The sequence below is a fragment of the Tachyglossus aculeatus genome, chromosome 8, assembly GCF_015852505.1.
Source record: "Tachyglossus aculeatus isolate mTacAcu1 chromosome 8, mTacAcu1.pri, whole genome shotgun sequence".
NCBI classification, from domain to species: Eukaryota; Metazoa; Chordata; class Mammalia; order Monotremata; family Tachyglossidae; genus Tachyglossus; species Tachyglossus aculeatus.
Window position 1 is genome coordinate 2039192 of NC_052073.1, and position 26293 is coordinate 2065484.

The 26293-nt window shown below is 52.8% G+C and overlaps 1 protein-coding gene across 1 annotated transcript in view; it reads right to left on the reverse strand.

Moving 5' to 3' along the window:
* SHF (Src homology 2 domain containing F) overlaps positions 1-18841 on the reverse strand; it is a 32103-nt gene extending 13262 nt beyond the window's left edge. The window contains 5 exon segments of the mRNA XM_038750433.1: positions 2352-2538; positions 2540-2559; positions 3918-4062; positions 18315-18459; positions 18494-18841. Of these exon segments, the coding sequence (XP_038606361.1) occupies positions 2352-2538; positions 2540-2559; positions 3918-4062; positions 18315-18459; positions 18494-18780 (784 nt within the window). The 5' untranslated portion in view covers positions 18781-18841.
* Between the last annotated feature and the right edge of the window lie 7452 nt (positions 18842-26293).

Sequence of the window (26293 nt, forward strand, 5' to 3'; positions counted from 1 at the left end):
ACCTGATTATCTTGTACCTACGTCGGCGCTTAGTATAGTGCTTGACACTTAGTTAGTGCTTAACAAAGACCACAGTTAACACCCCAGCACCCACCCTGGTTCTGCCCCCACCTGATCTGCCCCAAAGAACCAATGTACATATCTGTAATTTAATTTATCCCTTTACTCTTCCCCCTCCCACAGCACTTATGTACATATCTGTAATTTTATTTACTTGTGCTGATGTCTGTCTCCCAGGCTCTATAATAATAATAATAATAATGGCATTTGTTAAGTGCTTACTATGTGCGAAGCACTGTTCTAAGCGCTGGGGTGGGTACAAGCCGTCAATTACATCCCTGAAGTGAGAATCATGTCAATTGCAAACTACATTACATGAAGGTCAGTATTTGTTTACTAAATATCCTCTTAAGGAAGAGAAAGAAGTAACCAACCCAGGATTTTTTGTGTATGTGTAAGTGACGGAATGAATGAGAGAGAGAGATCTATAATTCTGTTTATTCTGATAGTATTGACACCTGTCTACATGTTTTGTGTTGTTGTCTGTCTCCCCCTTCTAGACTGTGAGCCCGTTGTTGGGTAGGGATTGTCTCTGTTGCTGATTTGTACTTTCCAAGCACTTAGTACAGTGTTCTGCACACAGTAAGCGCTCAATAAATACGATTGAATGAATGAATGAATCACGTTGTCCCACGGGAGGTTCACAGTCTTATTCCCCATTTTACAGATGAGGTAACTGAGGCTCAGAGAAGTTAAGTGACTTGCCCAAGGTCACACAGCAGACATGTGGGGGAGCCGGGATTAGACCCCATGACCTCTGATTCCCAAGCCACTGAGCCACCCTGCTTCTCTAGACTGTGACCTCATTGTGGGCAAGGAATGCCATTGTTTATTGTTGAATTGCATTTCCCAAGAGCTTAGTACAGTGCTCGGCACACAGTGAGCGCTCAGTAAATACGATTGAATGAATGAATCACCTATTTTAGGAGTAAGGCTTGGGGGGTAGGGTCTCCATCCTAAAGCCACCTGGACCCCACCCTTTTTTTGTTCAGCACTTGTCCTGGTCACCAGCCCTAAAGCCCCTGCTAAGATCCTCCCCTCCGTCCTCCCTGACCTAAGAAGGAGAATTGTGGTATCTGTTAAGCGCCTTCCATGTGCCAAGCACTGCTCTAAGCGCTGGGGTAATAATAATAATAACCATGGCATTTGTTAAGCGCTTACTATGTGCAAAGCACTGTTCTAAGCGCTGGGGAGCTTACAAGGTGATCAGGTTGGCCCACGGGGGGCTCACAGTCTTCATCCCCATTTTACAGATGAGGTCACTGAGGCACAGAGAAGTTTCTTGCCCAAAGTCACACAGCTGACAAATGGCAGAGCGGGGATTCAAACCCATGACCTCTGACTCCAAAGCCCGGGCTCTTTCCACTGATCCACGCTGCTTCTCTAGATAATGGTAGATAACGATAATGGTAGATATACAGCACCTGTATATATGTTTGTACATATTTATTACTCTATTTATTTGACTTGTACATATCTATTCTATTTATTTTATTTTGTTAGTATGTTTGGTTTTGTTCTCTGTCTCCCCCTTTTAGACTGTGAGCCCACTGTTGGGTAGGGACTGTCTCTATATGTTGCCAACTTGTACTTCCCAAGCGCTTAGTACAGTGCTCTGCACACAGTAAGCGCTCAATAAATACGATTGATTGATTGATTGATAATGATGGCATTTATTAAGCGCTTACTACGTGCCAAGCACTGTTCCAAGCACCAGGGAGGAGACTGTGAGCCCACTGTTGGGTAGGGACCGTCTCTACATGTTGCCAACTTGGACTTCCCAAGCGCTTAGTACAGTGCTCTGCACACAGTAAGCGCTCAATAACTACGATTGAATGAATGAATCCTTGAAGATGGGGTTTGCGTCTTCTAGTCATCCCTCCTTCCCAAGCCTTTAGTACAGTACCCTGCGCCCAGCAGACATTTAATCAACACCACTGAAGACTGGAGAAGCAGCGTGGCTCGGTGGAAAGAGCCCAAGCTTGGGAGTCAGAGGTCGTGGGTTCTAATCCCGGCTCCGCCACTTGTCAGCTGTGTGACTCTGGGCAAGTCACTTGACTTCTCTGGGCCTCAGTCCCCTCATCGGTAAAATGGGGAGGAAGACTGTGAGCCGCATGTGGGACAACCTGATGACCTTGTATTTATCCCAGTGCTCAGAACGGTGCTCAGCAACTAGTAAGCGCTTAACAAATAACATTATTATTATTATTATTATCCATGGGGGTGGGCCCACTGGATCCCGATTCAGATCCAGATTCTGGATCCCGGCCCCGGCCCCTCCGCCGCCTCACCTGCGAAGGCCTTGGAGATCCTCTCCTTCTTCCACTCCCATGGCTGGTCGTACTCCTCCGGGGGCCGTTCGTCGCCAGCTGGGAGGCGAGGCTCCAGGGTCCTTCCCCCGCTCTCGCCCTCAGGACTGAGGCCGTCCTCCCCGGGCTCGTAGGGCGTATCGTACAGGGGCAGCAGCTGGGGGGGGCGGTTCCTTGGAGCCCCGGATCTCTGGGGGAAGGGGATGGGACACGAGGGGAGACTGAGGCCTGGAAAGGTGCCCTTGAAGCGGACGGATCTCGCACCCTCTGGTTTCCCGCTCCCGGGCCTCAGTGTCCCCCCATTCTAGACTGTGAGCCCACTGTTGGGTAGGGACCGTCTCTATATGTTGCCAACTTGGACTTCCCAAGCGCTTAGTACAGTGCTCTGCACTCAGTAAGCGCTCAATAAAGACGATTGATTGATTGATTTGTTCTGTCTCCCCCTTCTAGACTGTGAGCCCACTGTTGGGTAGGGACCGTCTCTATATGTTGCCAACTTGGACTTCCCAAGCGCTTAGTACAGTGTTCTGCACTCAGTAAGCGCTCAATAAAGACGATTGATTGATTGATTTGTTCTGTCTCCCCCTTCTAGACTGTGAGCCCACTGTTGGGTAGGGACCGTCTCTATATGTTGTCAACTTGGACTTCCCAAGCGCTTAGTACAGTGTTCTGCACTCAGTAAGCGCTCAATAAAGACGATTGATTGATTGATTGGTCTGTCTCCCCCTTCTAGACTGTGAGCCCACTGTTGGGTAGGGACCGTCTCTATATGTTGCCAACTTGGACTTCCCAAGCGCTTAGTACAGTGCTCTGCACTCAGTAAGCGCTCAATAAATGCGATTGATTGATTGATTTGTTCTCTGTCTCCCCCTTCTAGACTGTGAGCCCACTGTTGGGTAGGGACCGTCTCGATATGTTGCCAACTTGGACTTCCCAAGCGCTAGGTACAGTGCTCCGCACACAGTAAGCGCTCAATAAATACGATCGAATGAATGAATGGATTCGTAAAATGGGGATTGAGACCGGGAGCCCCACGTGGGGCGGGGGCTGGGTCCAACCCCATGTGCTTGTATCCACCCCGGCGCTTAGTACAGTGCCTGGCACCTAATAAGCGCTTAACGAACACCACAAGAGCCCGGGCTTGAGAGTCGGAGGTCACACGTTCTAATCCTGGCTCCGCCACTTGTCAGCTGTGTGATTTCGGGCTAGTCACTGAACTTCTCTGTGCCTCAATTACCTCCCCTGTAAATCAATCAATCGTATTGAGCGCTTACTGTGTGCAGAGCACTGTCCTAAGCGCTTGGGAAGTACGAGTTGGCAACATATAGAGACAGTCCCTACCCATCAGTGGGCTCACAGTCTAAAAAATGGGGATTAAGGCTGTGAGACCCATGTGGGACGCCCTGATTCCTTGGTATCTCCCCAGCGCTTAGAACAGTGCTTTGCACATAGTAAGCGCTTAACAAATGCCATCATTATTATTATTTATTCTGGGGGCATGTGACCGTGCTTCATCAGAGAGCAGCCCCCAACCCCACCCCTGCTCACCAGCCATCATCTTCTGAGCCTCGTAGGGCTCCATGTAGCCATCGTTCTCGGGCACCTGCTCGGGGGGGCTGTCCGCCGGCTTCCCCGCCCCTCCGCCCCCACCGTGGGCATCAAACGGGTCCGCGTAGTCTTCTACGATCGCCAGCTGCCAGAGAGGGCACGGGGCTCAGCCGGGTGGGCACCATCCGGGCTGGCTCCCCGCGAGCCGCAGACGGGAAACGGTTGCCCGGCGCACGGCTCTCGAGGAAGCCCAGCAGTAGCCAGGGACCGGTCCGGGCCTGGACCTGCTATTTCCCTGCCTGCCCCGTCCAGGAGGTGCCCGGCTCCTCACCCTCCTCCCTAGGGTGGAGCTGGGTGCAGCCAAGGCACAATGGGCCCTTTTTCAAGCAGAGCGCGGGGGTGGGAGCGGGACGAGCGGGAGACCGGAAGGGGTGAGCAGGAGCGGGAGGAGTGCCACCCTGCAGGAAGCTGCCCAGCTCGGGGAGAGGTGCCCGCGGAGGCTCCATTCCAGCCCCGACCCACATCTGCCTCTGCCCGGACATCGCCGCCGGCCCGCGGGCCTAGCTCTGAGCCCCAAACTCGGCTGCGGGAGCCAGCTGGGGCTCCCGGAGGAGGGGGACAGTCGATGCCCGCCTGAGAGTGCCCACCCCTTTGCCACGCCGGGTGGAGTCCCACCTGCTCCAGCCTCGGGCCCGGTTGGGGCCAAGCCACCCAACTTGGGCAGGGAGGCCGACGTTGGGAAGCCTTTCCCCTCATCCAGGGGGCATCCAGGAGGCTGCCCCAGGGACAGGGCCGGGGGAGGTCAGAAGGCCCTACCGGGGTGGGGCAGGGCATTCCCAAAAGCAAAGCACCAGGGCACAGACTGGGAGAAGAGGCCCAAATTTAAATCCGGTCCACACCCTGTAAGCCGCGTGGGGACTGGGCTGGGAGAACCCGGGGACACCTGGCTCACCCTGGCAACAATAACGTGTTTATCGGCCCCACTCCTGGTGCCAGGAGAGGACCGGCCCTGCCTGCTGGAGCAAAGGGAGAGGCAGGGGCCCCATGCCCCCGATTTGGGGAATCTCACCAAGTTGGAAGCCAAGACCCTCACAACAGCCCCCCTCACCCCCAAGGGGAAGGTCGGCTGCCCTTCCCGGACTCCAGGGTAGTGGCACCTGTTGTTCCCTGAAGGGTAGGGATGGGCCAGGATTGGTCACTGTCCATGGGGCCTGGGATTATGCCACCCTCCCTGCCTGGTTCTGTGCCCTGCTCCCAGCCACTGGAGCACTGGACCGGTGCCCGATCCCCTCCCAGCCAGGCGGCGTGGGTTTCCCCCCGAGGCGGCACAGGTGGCAGGGTGGCAGCCCCTCAATGCCCGCACTGTTCCCTTCCTGGCATCCACACCCTGCTGCAGGAAAGAGCTGCCCCCACCCTGGGCTGGGCACTCCAGGGTCCACCCACGGGGATGCCACGGCCCTGCTACGTGGGCAGACGCCACGGCCCAGCCCTGGGCCCACACAGGGCGCAGCGCACATCCGGCCCGCCGTCGGCATGGCGCTGCCAGCAGTGGTATTTATTGAGCGCCCACTTGATCCAGTGCACTGTACTAAGTATCAATGCCAGCCCACCCATCTCCCCCTCGGTCACCCAGGCCTCCGTCATCCTCGTGGGGCCGTTGGGATGGAGTCAGGAGGGTGGGGTCGGATCTCCTTGGGGAGAGGGGCCAGGACAGCGGGCAGAGGACGGAAGGCAGCGTTGGGTGGGCTCAGGAGAGCTCCTTATAATAGCATTTATTATAATAGCACTTATTAAGCGCTTACTATGTGCAAAGCACTGTTCTAAGCGCTGGAGAGGTTACAAGATGATCAGGTTGTCCCACGGGAGGGCTCCCAGTCTTCAGCCCCATTTTACAGATGAGGTAACTGAGGCCCAGAGAAGTTAAGTGACTTGCCCAAAGTCACACAGCCGGGATTTGAACCCATGACCTCTGACTCCAAAGCCCAGGCTCTTTCCCACTGAGCCACGCTGCTGCTTCTGCTCCTTGGTTGGGGCTGGTATATCAGGAGGGGACAGAGGCAGGGTCTGGGTCAATTGTACTTATTGAGCGCTTACTGTGGGCAGAGCACTGTACTAAGCGCTAAGAAGAGTACGCTATAACAACAGACACATTCCCTTAAGAGTCTAGAGGGGGATGCTGTGTTTCCCACCCCTGAGGTAACCAGCCTGTTGGCACAGCCACCTCTGCCCGGACAGCCACCAGCGTGGCTCAGTGGAAAGAGCCCGGGCTTTGGAGTCAGAGGTCATGGGTTCAAATCCCGGCTCCGCCACTTGTCAGCTGTGTGACTTTGGGCAAGTCACTTCACTTCTCTGGGCCTCAGTTACCTCATCTGTAAAAATGGGGATTAAGACTGTGAGCCCCCCGTGGGCCAACCTGATCACCTTGTAACCTCCCCGGCACTTAGAACAGTGCTTGGCACATAGTAAGTGCTTAATCAATGTCATCATTATTATTACTATTATAAAATGGGGATTAAGACTATGAGCCCCCCCATGGGACAACCTGATCACCTTGGAACCTCCCCAGCGCTTAGAACAGTGCTTGGCACATAGTAAGCACTTAATCAATGTCATCATTATTATTATAAAATGGGGATTAAGACTATGAGCCCCCCATGGGACAACCTGATCACCTTGGAACCTCCCCAGCGCTTAGAACAGTGCTTGGCACATAGTAAGCGCTTAATCAATGTCATCATTATTATTATTATTATAAAATGGGGATTAAGACTATGAGCCCCCCGTGGGACAACCTGATCACCTTGTAACCTCCCCAGTGCTTAGAACAGTGCTTGGCACATAGTAAGCGCTTAATAAATGTCATCATTATTATTATAAAATGGGGATTAAGACTATGAGCTCCCCGTGGGACAACCTGATCACCCTGTAACCTCCCCGGCACTTAGAACAGTGCTTGGCACATAGTAAGCGCTTAATCAATGTCATCATTATTATTACTATTATAAAATGGGGATTAAGACTATGAGCCCCCCCGTGGGACAACCTGATCACCTTGGAACCTCCCCAGCGCTTAGAAGAGTGCTTTGCACATAGTAAGCGCTTAATAAATGTCATCATTATTATTATTATTATTATAAAATGGGGATTAAGACTATGAGCCCCCCGTGGGCCAACCTGATCACCTTGGAACCTCCCCGGCGCTTAGAACAGTGCTTGGCACATAGTAAGCGCTTAATCAATGTCATCATTATTATTATTATTATTATAAAATGGGGATTAAGACTATGTGCCCCCCCCGTGGGACAACCTGATCACCTTGTAACCTCCCCGGCGCTTAGAACAGTGCTTTGCACATAGTAAGTGCTTAATAAATGCCATTATTATTATTATTATTATTATTATTATTATTATTATTATTATCATTATTATTACCCACCAAGACCGGATTCCAGGCTGGCTCTCTATTTAACCCCGTCCCTCCCTTGTCCTGGTTGGGCAGATGCCCCTCGACCCTCCCCGCTGGCCCCTCGCCCCCAACAGAGACCAAGGCAGGGGGTCACATTTGTGGACTCCACCCGTCCCCGACACTATTTCCTACCTTGGAGCCCCTACGCTAGAGACCGATCCCCATGGCCTGGTGGCCCGAGCCCGGACTTGGAAATCAGAGGGTTCTAACCCCGGCTCTGCCACTTGTCTGTTGGGTGACCTTGGGCAAGTCACTTCACTTCTCTGTGCCTCAGTTACCTCATCTGTTAAATGGGGATTAAGACTGAGTCACGCGTGGGACAACCTGATTACCTTGTCTCTACCCCAGCGCTTAGAACCATGCTTGGCAATCAATCAATCGTATTTATTGAGCGCTTACTATGTGCAGAGCACTGTACTAAGCGCTTGGGAAGTCCAAGTTGGCAACATCTAGAGACAGTCCCTACCCAACAGTGGGCTCACAGTCTAAAAGAACTGGGACACAGTAAGCACTTAACAGATACTATAATTATAATTAGAAGCAGTGTGGCTCAGTGGAAAGAGCCCGGGCTTGGGAGTCGGCGGTCATGGATTCAAATCCTGGCTCCGCCAATTGTCAGCTGTGTGATTTTGGGCAAATCACTTAACTTCTCTGGGCCTCCTTCATCTGTAAAATGGGGATTAATGAGAGCCCCCCGTGGGACAACCTGGGCACCTTGTAACCTCCCCAGTGCTTAGAACAGTGCTGGGCACATAGGAAGCGCTTAATAAATGCCATCATTATTATAATTAGTATAATTATTTCCCAGATGGCCAAGCCCCTATCTAGCTCCATCCGTGAATCCACGCAGCCCCCAGGCCCAGGATACCAATCTGCCCCGGGTGCAGCAGAGGGGGGACGGGATTTTTCAAGTTGGCTGGGGAAGGGGCTTCCTGCAGCCACTATCAATCAATCAATCGTATTTATTGAGCGCTTACTGTGTGCAGAGCACTGTACTAAGCGCTTGGGAAGTCCAAGTTGGCAACGTATAGAGACGGTCCCTACCCAACAGTGGGCTCACAGTCTAGAAGACTGCTAAGGGGAAGGGAGGGGTGGTGTGCTGGCAATTCTGAGCTCCCAAGGTCAGAGGCAGTGGGGGAAGAGAGAGCTACAGGCCCCCCTAAGCAGGTCATAGTAGGAGGAGGGTGGGTATTGACCCGATCAACTGAGAGCCCACTGTACCCTGTCCCTTCTCGCCAGCACAGGGGCCTGACCCTCGCTCTCTGAGCCAGAAACCGACAGAGGATCCCAAACCCTTCCCCTGGTGATCCCGAGGGCACAGGTGGGATCTCAATAGCTGGTCAGAGCTCAGAAGCAGCGTGGCTCGGTGGAAAGAGCACGGGCTTTGGAGTCAGAGGTCACGGGCTCAGACCCAATTGTCAGCTGTGTGACTTTGGAACTTCTTTGTGCCTCAGTTACCTCATCTGTAAAACAGGGGTTAAGACCGTGAGCCCCCCGTGGGACCACCTCATCACCTTGTAACCTCCCCAGCGCTTAGAACGGGGCTTTGCGCATAGTAAGCGCTTCATAAACGCCATCGTCATTATTATTGTAACCTCCCCAGCGCTTACAACAGCGCTTTGCTCATAGTAAGTGCTTACACAGTAAGCGCTCAATAAATACGACAATGAATGAATGACTGGGCAAAGTCAGGGCACAGGTTCCAGGTTTCTGAGAGCGTAAAGCAGAAGGGCAGCATGCGTGTCATGCGAGACAGAGGGGTTGAGTGCACATTTATTTATTTATTTATTTATTTTACTTGTACATATCTATTCTATTTATTTTATTTTGTTAGTACGTTTGGTTTTGTTCTCTGTCTCCCCCTTTTAGACCGTGAGCCCACTGTTGGGTAGGGACTGTCTCTATATGTTGCCAATCTGTACTTCCCAAGCGCTCAGTACAGTGCTCTGCACATAGTAAGCGCTCAATAAATACGATTGATGATGATGATGATGATCTGTACGCGCATCCGTGCCTGGGCACACCGTCATCTGGGTGGGCACATGCGCCTGTGGGCTTTGGTCCGCTCGTGCACGCGTCCCGGCTTCTCTGCCCGCCTGCTTTTCTGCTCCGTCCCACCCTCCAGGACTCCGGGCTCAGTCCCAGGCTGCACTCCTCCTTGGCCAGGCTCAGCCCAGTTGTGCCCACCCCCAGGCCTGGCCTCCCCCTCCCTAGGAAAGCCGAAACATCCCCTATTCCATCCCCACCCTCCACCCCTCCTGTCTAGGCTCTGCCAGCCCCCGGGGCCGAGGATCTGGCGGCCAGTCTCTTTCCCAGGTCCTTTGTGCTGCCAGACTGCCGTACCATCTGCCTTCTTGCCACAGCCAGCTCCCAAGGACACGCCTCCGTCCCCCCAGGTGCCCTGATCCTGCCGCCCTGCCACCTGCCCCACTGTTGACCGGCCCAGATGGTCAGCCCTCCCTCAGGGGAGGGGTTCAGCGGAGAGCAAGGTGGTCCTGGTGGTGGCAGAGGGGCAAGGGGGCTGCCCCCTGTGCCACCCCACTATGCAGTTCTGGTCCCGCTCTTTCTGGAGACAATGTCTGAGCTCCCTCCGGCCCCGACACCTCCCCAAACCCCATTCAAGGGGCAGAAACCAGGCCCTTCCCTGACCCCGTCTTTTCATTCGTTCAATCGTATTTCTTGAGCGCTTACTGTGTGCAGGGCACTGGACTAAGCGCTTGGGAAGTACAAGTTGGCAACATATAGAGACGGTCCCTACCCAACAGTGGGCTCACAGTCTAGAAGAGAAGTGAAGTGACTTGCCCAAAGTCACCCAGCTGCCAAGTGGCGGAGCCGGGATTTGAGCCGATGACCTCTGACTCCAAAGCCCGGGCTCTTTCCACTGAGCCAACGCTGCTTCCACATAGTAAGTGCTTAACAAATACCATTATTATCCATTATTATTATTATTACAGAGACCCACCGGTTCTAGGGCAGGAGGGACAAAGTCCCTTCATCATCATCATCATCAATCGTATTTACTGAGCGCTTACAATGTGCAGAGCACTGTACTAAGCGCTTGGGAAGTACAAATTGGCAACATATAGAGGCAGTCCCTATCCAACAGTGGGCTCACAGTCTAAAAGGGGGAGACAGAGAACAAAACCAAACATACTAACAAAATAAAATAAATAGAATAGATATGTACAAGTAAAATAGAGTAATAAATATGTACAAACATATATACAGGTATATATAAATAGAGTAATAAATATGTACAAACATATATACAGGTATATATTCCAAACTTGGGGTTTGGAAGTGGGCTGGAAGGCCGTGGAGACACAATACCCGCAGGTGGTCAGATGAACCCATTGCTCGAGTCCGGCTCGGACCCCAGCCTGGCCCTGACCCTCAAGGGTTGAAACTGGCCGGGCAGCGCCTGACAATCAAGGCCCTCGGACTAATCCAACCGCAAGGAGCCAGTGGGAATGGCGGATTGGGATGGGGGGCCATCCCCCGAGCGCAGTCAGCCTATTCCAGGGCTATTCTGAGGGCACACGATGTCCCTTGAAGGATCCCGGCACGAGATGGGCATGCGGTGGCATGGGTCAGGCAATCCCGTGCCCGAGGTTTCTTGCTTAGCTGCAACCCAGTCTCCCCCTATTTCTTCCAGCCCGGATCCCTGATCCAGGCCAGACTGGATCCCTGATCCAGACTGGACTCTCCCTGCCAGGAACAGCAAGGCAGCATCTTCCTCTATTTATTTATTTATTTTACTTGTACATATCTATTCTATTTATTTTATTGTGTTAGTATGTTTGGTTTTGTTCTCTGTCTCCCCCTTTCTGACTGTGAGCCCACTGTTGGGTAGGGACTGTCTCTATATGTTGCCAATTTGTACTTCCCAAGCGCTTAGTACAGTGCTCTGCACATAGGAAGCGCTCAATAAATACGATTGATGATGATGATGATGATCTTCCCCATGGGGGCAGGAGGCGGGTGCGGAGAGATAGGAAGCGAACCAAGCTGGGCCGAGGGCACCCCGGCTGGGCTGGAGCTGCCTCCAGTCATTCATTCAATTCAATCGTATTTATTGAGCGCTTCCTGTGTGCAGAGCACTGTACTAGGCGCTTGGGAAGTACAAGCTGGCAACATATAGAGACGGTCCCTACCCAACAACGGGCCTCCCGGGGCCTGGTCAGCAGCCAGGACAGGACCCCGGTGCCCCGACACCCCGGCTTCCTCTGGGGCCCTCCCCGAGTCCTGGCTGCAAACCCCAGACGGCTGCTAGGTGAGATCTGGTTCCATCCTTTCTGTCCCCACCCACCCCTCGGTAGAATTAAGCGCTTAGTACAGTGCTCTGCACGCAGTAAGCGCTCAATAAATACGAGCGAATGAATGAATTAAAGGGACCACCCCCACTCATCACCGCATCTGGCCTCTCTTGGTCCAGTCCTAGGGGCAGGACAATGGCAACAGCACACAGAGAGAGCGCATTGAGCGCTTAGTACAGAACTCTGCACGCAGTAAGCGCTCAATAAATACGACTGAATGAATGAATTAAAGGGACCACCCCCACTCATCACCGCGTCTGGCCTCTCTTGGTCCTGTCCTAGGGGCACACAGAGAGAGCACATTGAGCGCTTAGTACAGTGCTCTGCACGCAGTAAGCGCTCAATAAATACGACTGAATGAATGAATTAAAGGGACCACCCCCACTCATCACCGCATCTGGCCTCTCTTGGTCCTGTCCTAGGGGCAGGACAATGGCAACAGCACACAGAGAGAGCGCATTGAGCGCTTAGTACAGTATTCTGCACGCAGTAAATGCTCAATAAATACGACTGAATGAATGAATTAAAGCGACCACCCCCACTCATCACCGCGTCTGGCCTCTCTTGGTCCGGTCCTGGGGGCAGGGCAATGGCAACAGCACACAGAGAGAGGGCATTGAGCGCTTAGTACAGTGCTCTGCACACAGTAAGCTCTCAATAAATATGATCGAATGAATGAATTAAAGGGACCACCCCTACTCATCACCGCGTCTGGCCTCTCTTGGTCCGGTCTAGGGGCAGGACAATGGCAACAGCACACACAGAGAGAGCACACCGGCCCTACGGAGATGTAGTGGCTGCCCTGGGAGATGTAGTGGCTGCCCTGGGGGCCTGTGGGGCATGGACAGAGGGTCACTCCTGTCTCGGTCCCCTGGTCTGGGAGCGTCGTCCTCCACAACCCCTTTTCTGGATGAAGCGGGAAGGGCAAGTGGGGGGAGGTAAGAGGAGGAGACACTGAAAGCCAGCCATGCTCTACTCTCCCTCCTACCCAAGTGGACAGCTGGCCACTGGGACCAGACCCCACAGCTCCTCTCAGCCCCTTCAATCAATCAATCAATCAATCAATCGTATTTATTGAGCGCTTACTGCGTGCAGAGCACTGTACTAAGCACTTGGGAAGTACAAATTGGCAACATATAGGGACGGTCCCTACCCAACAGTGGGCTCACAGTCTAGAAAGGGGTGACAGAGAACAAAACCAAACATATTAACAAAATAAAACAAATAGAATAGATATGTACAAGTAAAATAAATAAATAGAGTAATAAATCTGTACAAACACATATACATATATATAGGTGCTGTGGGGAAGGGAAGGAGGTAAGGCGGGGGGGATAGAGAGGGGGAGGAGGAGTCAGCTGTATGACTTTGGGCAAGTCACTTCAATTCTCTGTGCCTCAGGTCCCTCATCTGTAAAATGGGGATGAAGACTGTGAGCCCCATGTGGGACAACCTGATCACCTTGTAACCTCCCCAGTGCTTAGAACAGTGCTTTGCTCATAGTAAGCACTTAATAAATGCCATTATTATTATTATCTAGCTTTACTTTTATTTATTCTGACGACACCAGTCCACATGTTTTGTTTTGTTGTCTGTCTCCCCCTTCTTGACTGTGAGCCTGCTGTCGGGTAGGGACCGTCTCTAGATGTTGCCTGCTTGGACTTCCCAAGCGCTTAGTCCAGTGCTCTGCACACAGCAAGCGCTCAATAAAGACGACTGAATGAATGAAAGTGACTGTGAGCCCGTTGTTGGGTAGGGACCGTCTCTAGATGTTGCCAACTTGGACTTCCCAAGCGCTCAGTACAGCGCTCTGCACACAGTAAGCGCTCAATAAAGACGATTGAATGAATGAGTGAAAGTGCCCTGCTTACCTCAGGCCTTGGCTCAGCGCCCTTCTGGCAGAAGGGGATTTGGGGGGTTCAAGCCCCACCTGAGAGTCTGGGGTACAAGTCTGTGCACTATTTATTTTCTTAATCAATCAATCAATCAATCGTATTTATTGGGCGCTTGCTGTGTGCAGAGCACTGGACTAAGCGCTTGGGAAGTACAAGTTGGGAACATATAGAGACAGTCCCTACCCAACAGTGGGCTCACAGTCTAAAAGGGGGAGACAGAGAACAAAACCAAACATACTAACAAAATAAAATAAGTAGAATAGATATGTACAAGTAAAATAAATAAATAATGCTGTGCACATAGCTAGAATTCAATCATTCATTCATTGAATCGTATTTATTGAGCGCTTACTGTGTGCAGAGCACTGTACTAAACGCTTGGGAAGTAATAATAACAATAATGATGGCATTTATTAAGTGCTTACTATGTGCAAAGCGCTGTTCTAAGCATTGGGGAGGTTACATGGTGATCAGGTTGTCCCACGTGGGGCTCACAGCCTTAATCCCCATTTTACAGATGAGGTAACTGAGGCACAGAGAAGTTAAGTGACTTGCCCATAGTACAAGTCAGCAACATATAGAGACGGTCCCTACCCAAAAACGGGCTCGCAGTCTAGAAGGGGGAGACAGACAACAAAACAAAACATGTTAGGCAGGTGTCAAAACCGTCAGAATAAAATAATTCTATTTGTTCTGACGATTCTGACACCTCTCTCCACGTTTTGTTTGGTTGTCTGTCTCCCCCTTCTAGACTGCGAGCCCGTTGTTCATTCATTCATTCATTCAATCGTATTTATTGAGCGCTTACTGTGTGCAGAGCACTGTACTAAGTGCTTGGGAAGTACAAGTCAGCAACGTAGAGAGACGGTCCCTACCCAACAACGGGCTCGCAGTCTAGAAGGGGGAGACAGACAACAAAACAAAAAATGTAGACAGGTGTCAAAACCGTCAGAATAAAATAATTCTATTTGTTTTGACGATTTTGACACCTCTCTCCATGTTTTGTTTGGTTGTCTGTCTCCCCCTTCTAGACTGCGGGCCCGTTGTTGAGTAGGGACCGTCTGCCTTTAGCTGTGGCTGACTTGTCCTTCCCAAGCGCTTAGTCCAGTGCTCTGCACATAGTAAGCGCTCAATAAATACGATTGAATGAATGAATGACAATATGATAACCTTGCACCCATCCCGGTGCTCAGAACAGTGCTTGGCACATAGTAAGCACTTAACAAATACCATCATTATCATCTAGCCTGTGAGCCCATTGTTGGGTAGGGACTGTGTCTGTGGCCAACTTGTCCTTCCCAAGCGCTTAGTCCAGTGCTCTGCACATAGTAAGCGCTCAATAAATACGATTGAATGAATGAATGACAATATGATAACCTTGCATCCATCCCGGTGCTCAGAACAGTGCTTGGCACATAGTAAGCACTTAACAAATACCATCATTATCATCTAGCCTGTGAGCCCATTGTTGGGTAGGGACTGTGTCTGTGGCCAACTTGTCCTTCCCAAGCGCTTAGTCCAGTGCTCTGCACATAGTAAGCGCTCAATAAATACGATTGAATGAATGAATGACAATATGATAACCTTGCATCCATCCCGGTGCTCAGAACAGTGCTTGGCACATAGTAAGCACTTAACAAATACCATCATTATCATCTAGCCTGTGAGCCCATTGTTGGGTAGGGACTGTGTCTGTGGCCAACTTGTCCTTCCCAAGCGCTTAGTCCAGTGCTCTGCACATAGTAAGCGCTCAATAAATACGATTGAATGAATGAATGACAATATGATAACCTTGCATCCATCCCGGTGCTCAGAACAGTGCTTGGCACATAGTAAGCACTTAACAAATACCATCATTATCTTCTAGCCTGTGAGCCCATTGTTGGGTAGGGACCGTCTCTACCTGTGGCCGACTTGTCCTTCCCAAGCGCTTAGTCCAGCGCTCTGCACACAATAGGTGCTCAATAAATACGACTGAATGAATGGATGAAGTGTTGAGTCCAGTGCTCTGCACACAGTAAGCGCTCAATAAAGACGATTGAATGAATGAATGAATGGATGAAGTGTTTAGTCCGGTGCTCTGCACACAGTAAGCGCTCAATAAATACGATTGAATGAATGAATGGATGAAGTGTTTAGTCCAGTGCTCTGCATTCATTCATTCAATCGTCTTTATTGGGCGCATACTGTGTGCAGAGCACTGGACTAAGCGCCTGGGAAGTCCAAGGTGGCAACATCTAGAGACGGTCCCTATCCAACAACGGGCTCACAGTAAGCGCTCAATAAAGACAATTGAATGAATGGATGGATGAAGCGTTTAGTCCAGTGCTCTGCACACAGTAAGCGCTCGATAAAGACAATTGAATGAATGAATGAATGGATGAAGTGTTTAGTCCAGTGCTCTGCACACAGTAAGCGCTCAATAAAGACGATTGAATGAATGGATGGATAAAGCGTTTAGTCCAGTGCTCTGCACACAGTAAGCGCTCAATAAAAACGATTGAATGAATGGATGGATGAGGCGCTTAGTCCAGTGCTCTGCACACAGTAAGCGCTTAATAAAGACGATTGAATGAATGGATGGATGAGGCGCTTAATCCAGTGCTCTGCACACAGTAAGCGCTCAATAAAGACGATTGAATGAATGGATGGATGAAGCGCTTAGTCCAGTGCTCTGCACACAGCAGACGCTCAATAAAGACGATTGAAAGAATGGATGAATGGGGGAGAGGAGGAGTCCCCCCCACTGCCTCTGACCTTTGGGTCCCTCAGTCCCCCGACCCTTTTCGGTAGCCCACCGTGCCCTGAAGCGTCGCCTCTGGACGCCCCCTCCCCTCAATCAATCAATCAATCAATCATTCAGTCGTATTTATTGAGCGCTTACTGTGTGCAGAGCACTGGACTAAGCGCTTGGGAAGTCCAAGTTGGCAACATAGAGAGGCGAGTCTGGGGGTGGCCACTCACCCTGCTGGACGCCCCCTCCCCTCAATCAATCAATCAATCATTCAGTCGTATTTATTGAGCCCTTACTGTGTGCAGAGCACTGGACTAAGCGCTTGGGAAGGACAAGTGGGCAACATAGAGAGGCGAGTCTGGGGGTGGCAACTCACCCTGCTGGACGCCCCCTCCCCTCAATCAATCAATCAATCAATCATTCAGTTGTATTTATGGGGCGCTTCCTGTGTGCAGAGCACTGGACTAAGCGCTTGGGAAGGACAAGTTGGCAACATGGAGAGGCGAGTCTGGGGGTGGCCACTCACCCTGCTGGACGCCCCCTCCCCTCAATCAATCAATCAATCAATCATTCAGTCGTATTTATGGAGCGCTTACTGTGTGCAGAGCACTGGACTAAGCGCTTGGGAAGGACAAGTGGGCAACATAGAGAGGCGAGTCGGGGGGGGGCACTCACCCTGCTGGACGCCCCCTCCCCTCAATCAATCAATCAATCAATCATTCAGTCGTATTTATGGAGCGCTTACTGTGTGCAGAGCACTGGACTAAGCGCTTGGGAAGGACAAGTGGGCAACATAGAGAGGCGAGTCGGGGGGGGGGCACTCACCCTGCTGGACGCCCCCTCCCCTCAATCAATCAATCAATCATTCAGTCGTATTTATGGAGCGCTTACTGTGTGCAGAGCACTGGACTAAGCGCTTGGGAAGGACAAGTTGGCAACATAGAGAGGCGAGTCTGGGGGTAACCACTCACCCTGCTGGACGCCCCCTCCCCTCTGGGGTGGCCGGGGGTGTCCACTCACCCTGCTGGACGCCCCCTCCCCTTTGTGAATTTGGGGGTGCCCACTCACCCTGCTGGACGCCCCCTCTCCTCTGCGAATTTGGGGGTGTCCACTCACCCTGCTGGACGCCCACTTCCCCTCTGGGGTGGCCAGGGGTGTCCACTCACCCTGCTGGACGCCCCCTCCCCTTTGTGAATTTGGGGGTGTCCACTCACCCTACTGGACGCCCCCTCCCCTCGGGGAATTTGGGGGTGTCCACTCACCCTATTGGACGCCCCCTCCAGTCTGCGAATTTGGGGGTGTCCACTCACCCTACTGGACGCCCCCTCCCCTTTGTGAATTTGGGGGTGTCCACTCACCCTGCTGGACACCCCCTCCCCTCTGCGAATTTGGGGGTGGCCACTCACCCTACTGGACGCCCCCTCCCCTCTGCGAATTTGGGGGTGTCCACTCACCCTGCTGGACGCCCCCTTCCCCTCTGGGGTGGCCAGGGGTGTCCACTCACCCTGCTGGACGCCCCCTCCCCTTTGTGAATTTGGGGGTGGCCACTCACCCTGCTGGACGCCCCCTCCCCTCGGGAAATTTGGGGGTGGCCACTCACCCTACTGGACGCCCCCCTCCAGTCTGCGAATTTGGGGGTGTCCACTCACCCTGCTGGACGCCCCCTCCCCTTTGTGAATTTGGGGGTGTCCACTCACCCTGCTGGACGCCCCCTCCCCTCTGCGAATTTGGGGGTGTCCACTCACCCTGCTGGACGCCCCCTCCCCTCTGGGGTGGCCGGGGGTGTCCACTCACCCTGCTGGACGCCCCCTCCCCTTTGTGAATTTGGGGGTGGCCACTCACCCTGCTGGACACCCCCTCCCCTCGGGGAATTTGGGGGTGTCCACCCACCCTGCTGGGCGCCCCCTCCCCTCTGCGAATTTGGGGGTGTCCACTCACCCTACTGGACGCCCCCTCCCCTCTACGAGTCTGGGGGTTTCCACTCACCCTGTCGGCGTGCGTCCGGTCCTCGGGCGCGGGGGGCGCGGGGGGCCCGGGGGTCTCGACGCGGATGAGGCGGTGCGGGGGGGAGCCGTGGCGCGGCGGGGGCGCGGGGCCGGGGGGGGCGGCGGCGGCGGACGAGGAGGAGGAGGAGGAAGAGGAGGAGGACGCGGGGCCGCCCCCGCCCCCCCCCGTAGGGGTCCTCGAAGTCGCGGTCGCGCTGCAGGCGGTAGGCGGCCAGGATGTCCGGGGGCGGCGGCGGGCGGTAGTCGGGGTCCGGGGGCGCGGGGGGGGGCGGGCCCGCTTTGACGGCGCCCCCCCCGCCGCCGCCGCCGCCCCCGCGGAAGCCCAGGTGCTCCCGGAGCCAGCGGGCCACGCCGCCGCCGCCGCCGCTCCCCCCGCCGCCCCGCCGGGCCCCGCCGTCCCCCGAGCCCGAGCCCGGGCCCGGCGCAGGAGCTCCGCTCAGTAGCATGGGCACCGCGGAAACCCAGCGACCGCCCCGCACGGATGGATGCGCGGATGGATGCACGGATGGATGGACCGACGGCGGGGACCAGACCCCGGGAGGGCGGGGGCGGGGCCCCGCTCCGGAATCGGGAGCCCGGATTGGTCGAGGCGCGGGAGGGGCGGGGCTCCGCTCCCGTATCGGGAGCCCCGATTGGTCCGGGCGCGGGAGGGGCGGGGCGGAGGGAAGGGGCGGGGCTCCGCTCGCTAACAAGGACCGCTCTGGGGGCGGGGGCGGGGCTCCGCTCCGGAATCGGGAGTCCGGATTGGTCGAGGCGCGGGAGGGGCGGGGCTCCGCTCCCGTATCGGGAGCCCCGATTGGTCCGGGCGCGGGAGGGGAGGGAAGGGGCGGAGGGGCGGGGCTCCGCTCGCTAACAAGGACCAATCTTGGGGCGGGGGCGGGGCTCCGATCCGGAATCGGGAGCCCGGATTGGTCGAGGCGCGGGAGGGGCGGGGCTCCGATTCGGAATGGGGAACTCCGATTGGTCCGGGCGCGGGAGGGGCGGGGATCCGATCCCGTATCGGGAGTCCCGATTGGTTTGGGCGCGGGAGGGGCGGGGCGGAGGGAAGGGGCGGGGCTCCGCTCGCTAACAAGGACCGCTCTGGGGGCGGGGGCGGGGCTCAGATCCGGAATCGGGAGACCGGATTGGTCGGGGCGCGGGAGGGGCGGGAGGAAGGGAAGGGGCGGGGCTCCGCTCGCTAACAAGGACCGCTCTGGGGCGGGGGCGGGCCTCCGATCTGGAATCGGGATCCCGGATTGGTCGAGGCGCGGGAGGGGCGGGGCTCCGATCGGGAATCGGGAGCCCGGATTGGTCGAGGCGCTGGAGGGGCGGGGCTCCGCTCCGGAATCGGGAGCCCGGATTGGTCGAGGCGCGGGGGAGGGGGGAGGGAAGGGGCGGGGCTCCGCTCGCTAACAAGGACCGCTCTGGGGGGGTCGGGGTGGGGCTCCGCTCCGGAATCAGGGGCCCGGATTGGTCGGGACGCAGGGGGCGGGGCTTGGTGTAAGATAGGGCGGGGGGAATGGGCGGGGCTCCGCTCCGGAATCAGGGGTCCGGATTGGTCGGGGCACGGGCGGCGGGGCTTGGTGGAGGGGGCAATGGGAGGGGCGCGGGGGGCGGGGCTTGGTGCGGGGCGGGGCCACTAACAATAACAAAAATAATAATAATAATGGCATTTATTAAGCGCTGGCTATGTGCTGGAGCCGGGGGGCCGGGGGCGGGGCTCCGCTCGGTAACCAGGAGCCGGATTGGTCGGGGCGCGGGGGGCGGGGCTTGGTGCGGGGCGGGGGCCAATGAGAGGGGGCAGGGCTCCGCCCCGGAGTCAGGAGTCCGGATTGGTCGGAAGGGCGCGGGAGGCGGGGCTTGGCGTGGGGCGGGACCAATGTGAGGGGGCGGGGCTCCGCTCCGGAATCAGGAGTCCGGATTGGTCGGGAGGGCGTGGGAGGTGGAGCTTGGTGTGGGGCGGGGCCAATGAGAGAGGGCGGGGCTCCCCTCCAGAATCAGGAGTCCGGATTGGGCGGGGGACGCGGGGGGCGTGGCTTGGTGTGGGGCGCGGCCAATCAGAGGGGGCGGGGCTCCGCTCGTTAACAAGGGCCGGTGGGGGGGCGGGGCTCCGCTCAGTAGTCATCTGTTCATTCAATCGTGTTGAGCGCTTACTGGGCTCAAAGCATTCATTCATTCAATCATATTTCATTCATTTATTCAATCGTATTTATTGAGCGCTTACTGTGTGCAGAGCACTGTACTAAGCGCTTGGGAAGTCCAAGTCGGCAACAGATAGAGACGGTCCCTACCCAGCGACGGGCTCACAGTCATTCATTTATTCATTCATCCATCCAATCGTATTGAGCACTTACTAGGCTCAAAGCGTTCATTCATTCATTCAGCCGTATTTATGGAGCGCTTACTGTGTGCAGAGCACTGGACTACGCACTTGGGAGAGTACAATAGAACAATAAATCGACACATTCCCTGCCCACAACGAGCTTAGAATCTGGAGGACTTGGTATTCATTCATTCAATCGTATTTATTGAGCGCTTACTGTGTGCAGAGCACTGTACTAAGCGCTTGGGAAGCACAAGTTGGCAACATATAGAGACGGTCCCTACCCACCAACGGGCGCACAGTCTAGAAGGGGGAGACAGACAACAAAACAAAACACGGAGACAGGTGTCAAAATCGTCAGAACAAATAGAATTATAGCTCTGTGCACATCATTAACAACATAAATAGAAGAGTAAATATGTACAATCAATCAATCAATCAATCAATCAATCGTATTTATTGAGCGCTTACTATGTGCAGAGCACTGTACTAAGCGCTTGGGAAGTACAAATTGGCATCACATAGAGACAGTCCCTACCCAACAGTGGGCTCACAGTCTAAAAGGGGGAGACAGAGAACAGAACCAAACATACCAACAAAATAAAATAAGTAGGATAGAAATGTACAAGTAAAATAAATAAATAAATAAAGTAATAAATATGTACAACCATATATACATATATACAGGTGCTGTGGGGAAGGGAAGGAGGTAAGACGGGGGGATGGAGAGGGGGACGAGGGGGAGAGGAAAGAAGGGGCTCAGTGTGGGAAGGCCTCCTGGAGGAGGTGAGCTCTCAGTAGGGCTTTGAAGGGAGGAAGAGAGCTAGTTTGGTAGATGTGTGGAGGGAGGGCATTTGGGCCAGGGGAGGATGTGGGCCGGGGGTCGACGGCGGGACAGGCGAGAACGAGGCCCAGTGAGGAGGTTAGTGGTGGCGGAGGAGCGGAGGGTGCGGGCTGGGATGGAGAAGGAGAGAAGGGAGGTGAGGTAGGAGGGGGCGAGGTGATGGACAGCCTGGAAGCCCAGGGTGAGGAGTTTTTGCTTGATGTGTAGGTTGACAGGCAGCCACTGGAGATTTTTGAGGAGGGGAGTGACATGCCCAGAGCGTTTCTGTACAAAGATAATATAATAGTAATAATGGCATTTATTAAGCCCTTACTATGTGCAAAGCTCTGTTCTAAGCGCTGGGGAAGTTACAAGGTTATCAGGTTGTCCCCCGGGGGGCTCACAGTCTTAATCCCCATTTTGCAGATGAGGTAACGGAGGCACAGAGAAGTTAAGTAATAATAATAATAATGTTGGTATTTGTTAAGCGCTTACTACGTGCCAAGCACTGTTCTAAGCGCCGGGGTAGATACAAGGTAATCAGGTTGTCCCACGTGGGGCTCACAGTCTTCATCCCCATTTTACAGATGAGGGAACCGAGGCCCAGAGAAGTTAAGTGACTTGCCCAAGGTCACACAGCTAAGTGGGATCTGAAGCCGCGACCTCTGATTCCAAAGCCCGGGCTCTTTCCACTGAGCCACGCTGCTAAAATATGCTGCGAGGTACCGCCGCTTCGGCCCCCTCACTTTCTAAAAGCAACGGGGCAGATGGATGGAAGATGAAGATAGAACAGGGAGTGAATGTGTTTCTAAATTATTTGGATTCCTTTTGTTGGAATTTTTATAACTTCCTCTATACAGACTGTCTCAAGTAAAAAGTTCTGACATTCAAAGTACATAATTTCGATCGATTTTGATATATTTCCTATTTCATTAGCAAAACGTAAATGAATTTACCTTGTACATAGCTACAGTATTCCACTGAGAAGCAGCGTGACTCAGTGGAGAAGGCATGGGCTTCTGGCCATGGACTGTGAGCCCACTGTTGGGTAGGGACTGTCTCTATATGTTGCCAATTTGTACTTCCCAAGCGCTTAGTACAGTGCTCTGCACATAGTAAGCGCTCAATAAATATGATTGATTGATTGGCTCCGTCACAGTATGTTCCGTGGTCTTGGGCAATCACGACTCTCTTTGCTCCAGTTGCTTCAACTGGAAAAGGAGGATTTAATACCTGTTCTCCCTCTTAGGCTGTCAGCCCCGTGTCAACAAATAAAAATGCCACAATTATAATTACTGTTATTACTTGCCCCAAAGTCACACAGCTGACAAGTGGCAGAGTTGGGATTTGAACCCATGACCTCTGACTCCAAAGCCCGTGCTCTTTCCACTGAGCCACACTGCTTCATAGTAAACTGTGAGCCCACTGTTGGGTAGGGACTGTCTGTATATGTTGCCAACTTGTACTTCCCAAGCGCTTAGTCCAGTGCTCTGCACACAGTCAGCGCTCAATAAATACGATTGATGATGATGGGGAGGTTACAAGGTGATCGGGTTATCCCACGGGGGGCTCACAGTCTTCATCCCCATTTTACAGATGAGGGAACGGAGGCCCAGGGAAGTGAAGTGACTTGTCCAAAGTCACCCAGCTGACAATTGACGGAGGCAGGATTTGAACCCATGACCTCCGAGTCCAAAGCCGGGGCTCTGTGAATGAAGGAGGCCGGCGGGAAGTGTGGGGGGGCTCTCCTCACTAATAAGGCCTGGCCTGCTTGGTGTTGGGGGTTCTCAGTAGCAAGGAGGCCATGTTGGGGGCAAGCAGGGGGAGGGGGTGGGATTCCACTCAGTAAGAAGGAACTTGGGGTGGGGGGGCACGTATTTACTATTCTATTTATTTTTTAAGGATCATCATCATCATCAATCGTATTTACTGAGCGCTTACTATGTGCAGAGCACTGTACTAAGTGCTTGGGAAGTACAAATTGGCAACATCTAGAGACAGTCCCTACCCAACAGTGGGCTCACAGTCTAAAAGGGGGAGACAGAGAACAAAACCAAACATACTAACAAAATAAAATAGAATAGATATGTACAAATAAATTAAATAAATAGAGTAAAAAAATATGTACAAACATATATACATATATACAGGTGCTGTGGGGAAGGGAGGGAGGTAAGATGGGGGGATGGAGAGGGGGACGAGGGGGAGAGGAAGGAAGGGGCTCAGTGTGGGAAGGCCTCCTGGAGGAGGTGAGCTCTCAGCAGGGCCTTGAAGGGAGGAAGAGAGCTAGCTTGGCGGATGGGCAGAGGGAGGGCATTCCAGGATGTGCATGTAGCTGTAATTCTATTTATTCTGATGGTTTTGACACCTGTCTACATGTTTCATTTTGTTGTCCGTCTCCCCCTTCTAGATTGTGAGCCCGTTGGTGGGTAGGGACCGTCTCTATCTGTTGCCGACTTGTATTTCCCAAGCGCTTAGGGTAATCAGGTTGTCCCACATGGGGTTCACAGTTTTAATCCCCATTTTACAGATGAGGTAATTGAGGCGCAGAGAAGTTAGGTGGCTTGCCCAAGGTCACGCAGCAGATAAGTAATAATAATAATAATGATGATGGCATTTATTAAGCACTTACTATGTGCAAAACGCTGTTCTAAGCTCTGGGATAGATATAGGGTAATCAGGTTGTCCCGCATGGGGCTCACAGTTTTAATCCCCATTTTACAGGTGAGGTAATTGAGGCGCAGAGAAGTTAAGTGGCTTGCCCAAGGTCACGCAGCAGATAAGTAATAATAATAATGATGATGATGGCATTTATTAAGCGCTTACTATGTGCAAAACACTGTTCTAAGCACTGGGATAGATATAGGGTAATCAGGTTGTCCCACATGGGGCTCACAGTTTTAATCCCCATTTTACAGGTGAGGTAATTGAGGCACAGAGAAGTTAAGTGGCTTGCCCAAGGTCACGCAGCAGATAAGTAATAATAATAATAATGATGATGGCATTTATTAAGCACTTACTATGTGCAAAATGCTGTTCTAAACTCTGGGATAGATATAGGGTAATCAGGTTGTCCCACATGGGGCTCGCAGTTTTAATCCCCATTTTACAGACGAGGTCATTGAGGTGCAGAGAAGTTAAGTGGCTTGCCCAAGGTCACGCAGCAGATAATAATAATAATAATAATGACGATGGCATTTATTAAGCACTTACTATGTGCAAAACGCTGTTCTAAGCTCTGGGATAGATATAGGGTAATCAGGTTGTCCCACATGGGGCTCGCAGTTTTAATCCCCATTTTACAGACGAGGTAATTGAGGCGCAGAGAAGTTAAGTGGCTTGCCCAAGGTCACGCAGCAGATAAGTAATAATAATAATAATGATGATGGCATTTATTAAGCACTTACTATGTGCAAAACGCTGTTCTAAGCTCTGGGATAGATATAGGGTAATCAGGTTGTCCCACATGGGGCTCACAGTTTTAATCCCCATTTTACAGGTGAGGTAATTGAGGCGCAGAGAAGTTAAGTGGCTTGCCCAAGGTCACGCAGCAGATAAGTAATAATAATGATGATGGCATTTATTCAGCGCTTACTATGTGCAAAACACTGTTCTAAGCGCTGGGATAGATATAGGGTAATCAGGTTGTCCCACATGGGGCTCACAGTTTTAATCCCCATTTTACAGATGAGGTAATTGAGGCACAGAGAAGTTAAGTGGTTTGCCCAAGGTCACGCAGCAAAGTAATAATAATAATAATGATGATGGCATTTATTCAGCGCTTACTATGTGCAAAACACTGTTCTAAGCGCTGAGGAAGTTACAAGGTGATCAGGTTGTCCCACAGGGGCTCACAGTCTTAATCCCCATTTTACAGATGAGGTAACTGAGGCACAGAGAAGTTAAGTGACTTGCCCAAAGTCACACAGCTGACAATTGGCAGAGCCAGGATAATAATAATAATAATGGTATTTGTTAAGTGCTTACTATGTGCAAAGCACTGTTCTAAGCACTGGGGGGATACAAGGTGATCAGGTTGTCCCACGGGGGGCTCACAGTCTTCATCCCCATTTTCCAGATGAGGTAACTGAGGCCCAGAGATGTGAAGTGACTTGCCCAAAGTCACACAGCTGACAATTGGCAGAGGCGGGATTTGAACCCATGACCTCTGACTCCAAAGCCTGTGCTCTTTCCACTATACCACACTGCTTCTCACTGTGGCACTTGTTATACACTTACTATGTGCCAAGCACTGTTCTAAGCACTGGGGAGATGCAAGTGAATCAGGTTGGACAGAGTCCCTGTCCCAATTGGGACTCGGACTCTTACCCCTATTTTACAGATGAGGTAACTGAGGCACAGAGAGGTGACTTGCCCAAAGTCACACAGCAGACATGCGGTGGAGCTGGGATTAGAACCCAGGTCCTTTTGGCTCCCAGGCCCGTGCTCTAACGAGAAGCAGCATGGCTCAATCAATCAATCAATCAATCAATCGTATTTATTGAGCGCTTACTGTGTGCAGAGCACTGTACTAAGTACCTGGGAAGTACAAGTTGGCAACATATAGAGACAGTCCCTACCCAACAGTGGGCTCACAGTCTAAAAGCAGTGGAAAGAACTTGGGCGTCGGAGGTCGTGGGTTCGAATTCCGGCTCAGCCACTTGTCAGCTGTGTGATCTTGGGGAAGTCACTTCACTTCTCTGTGCCTCAGTTCCCTCATCTGTAAAATGGGGATGAAGAGTGTGAGCCCCCCCCCGTGGGACAACCTGATCACCTTGTATGCTCCCCAGTGCTAAGAACAGTGTTTTGCACATAGTAAGCGCTTAATAAATGC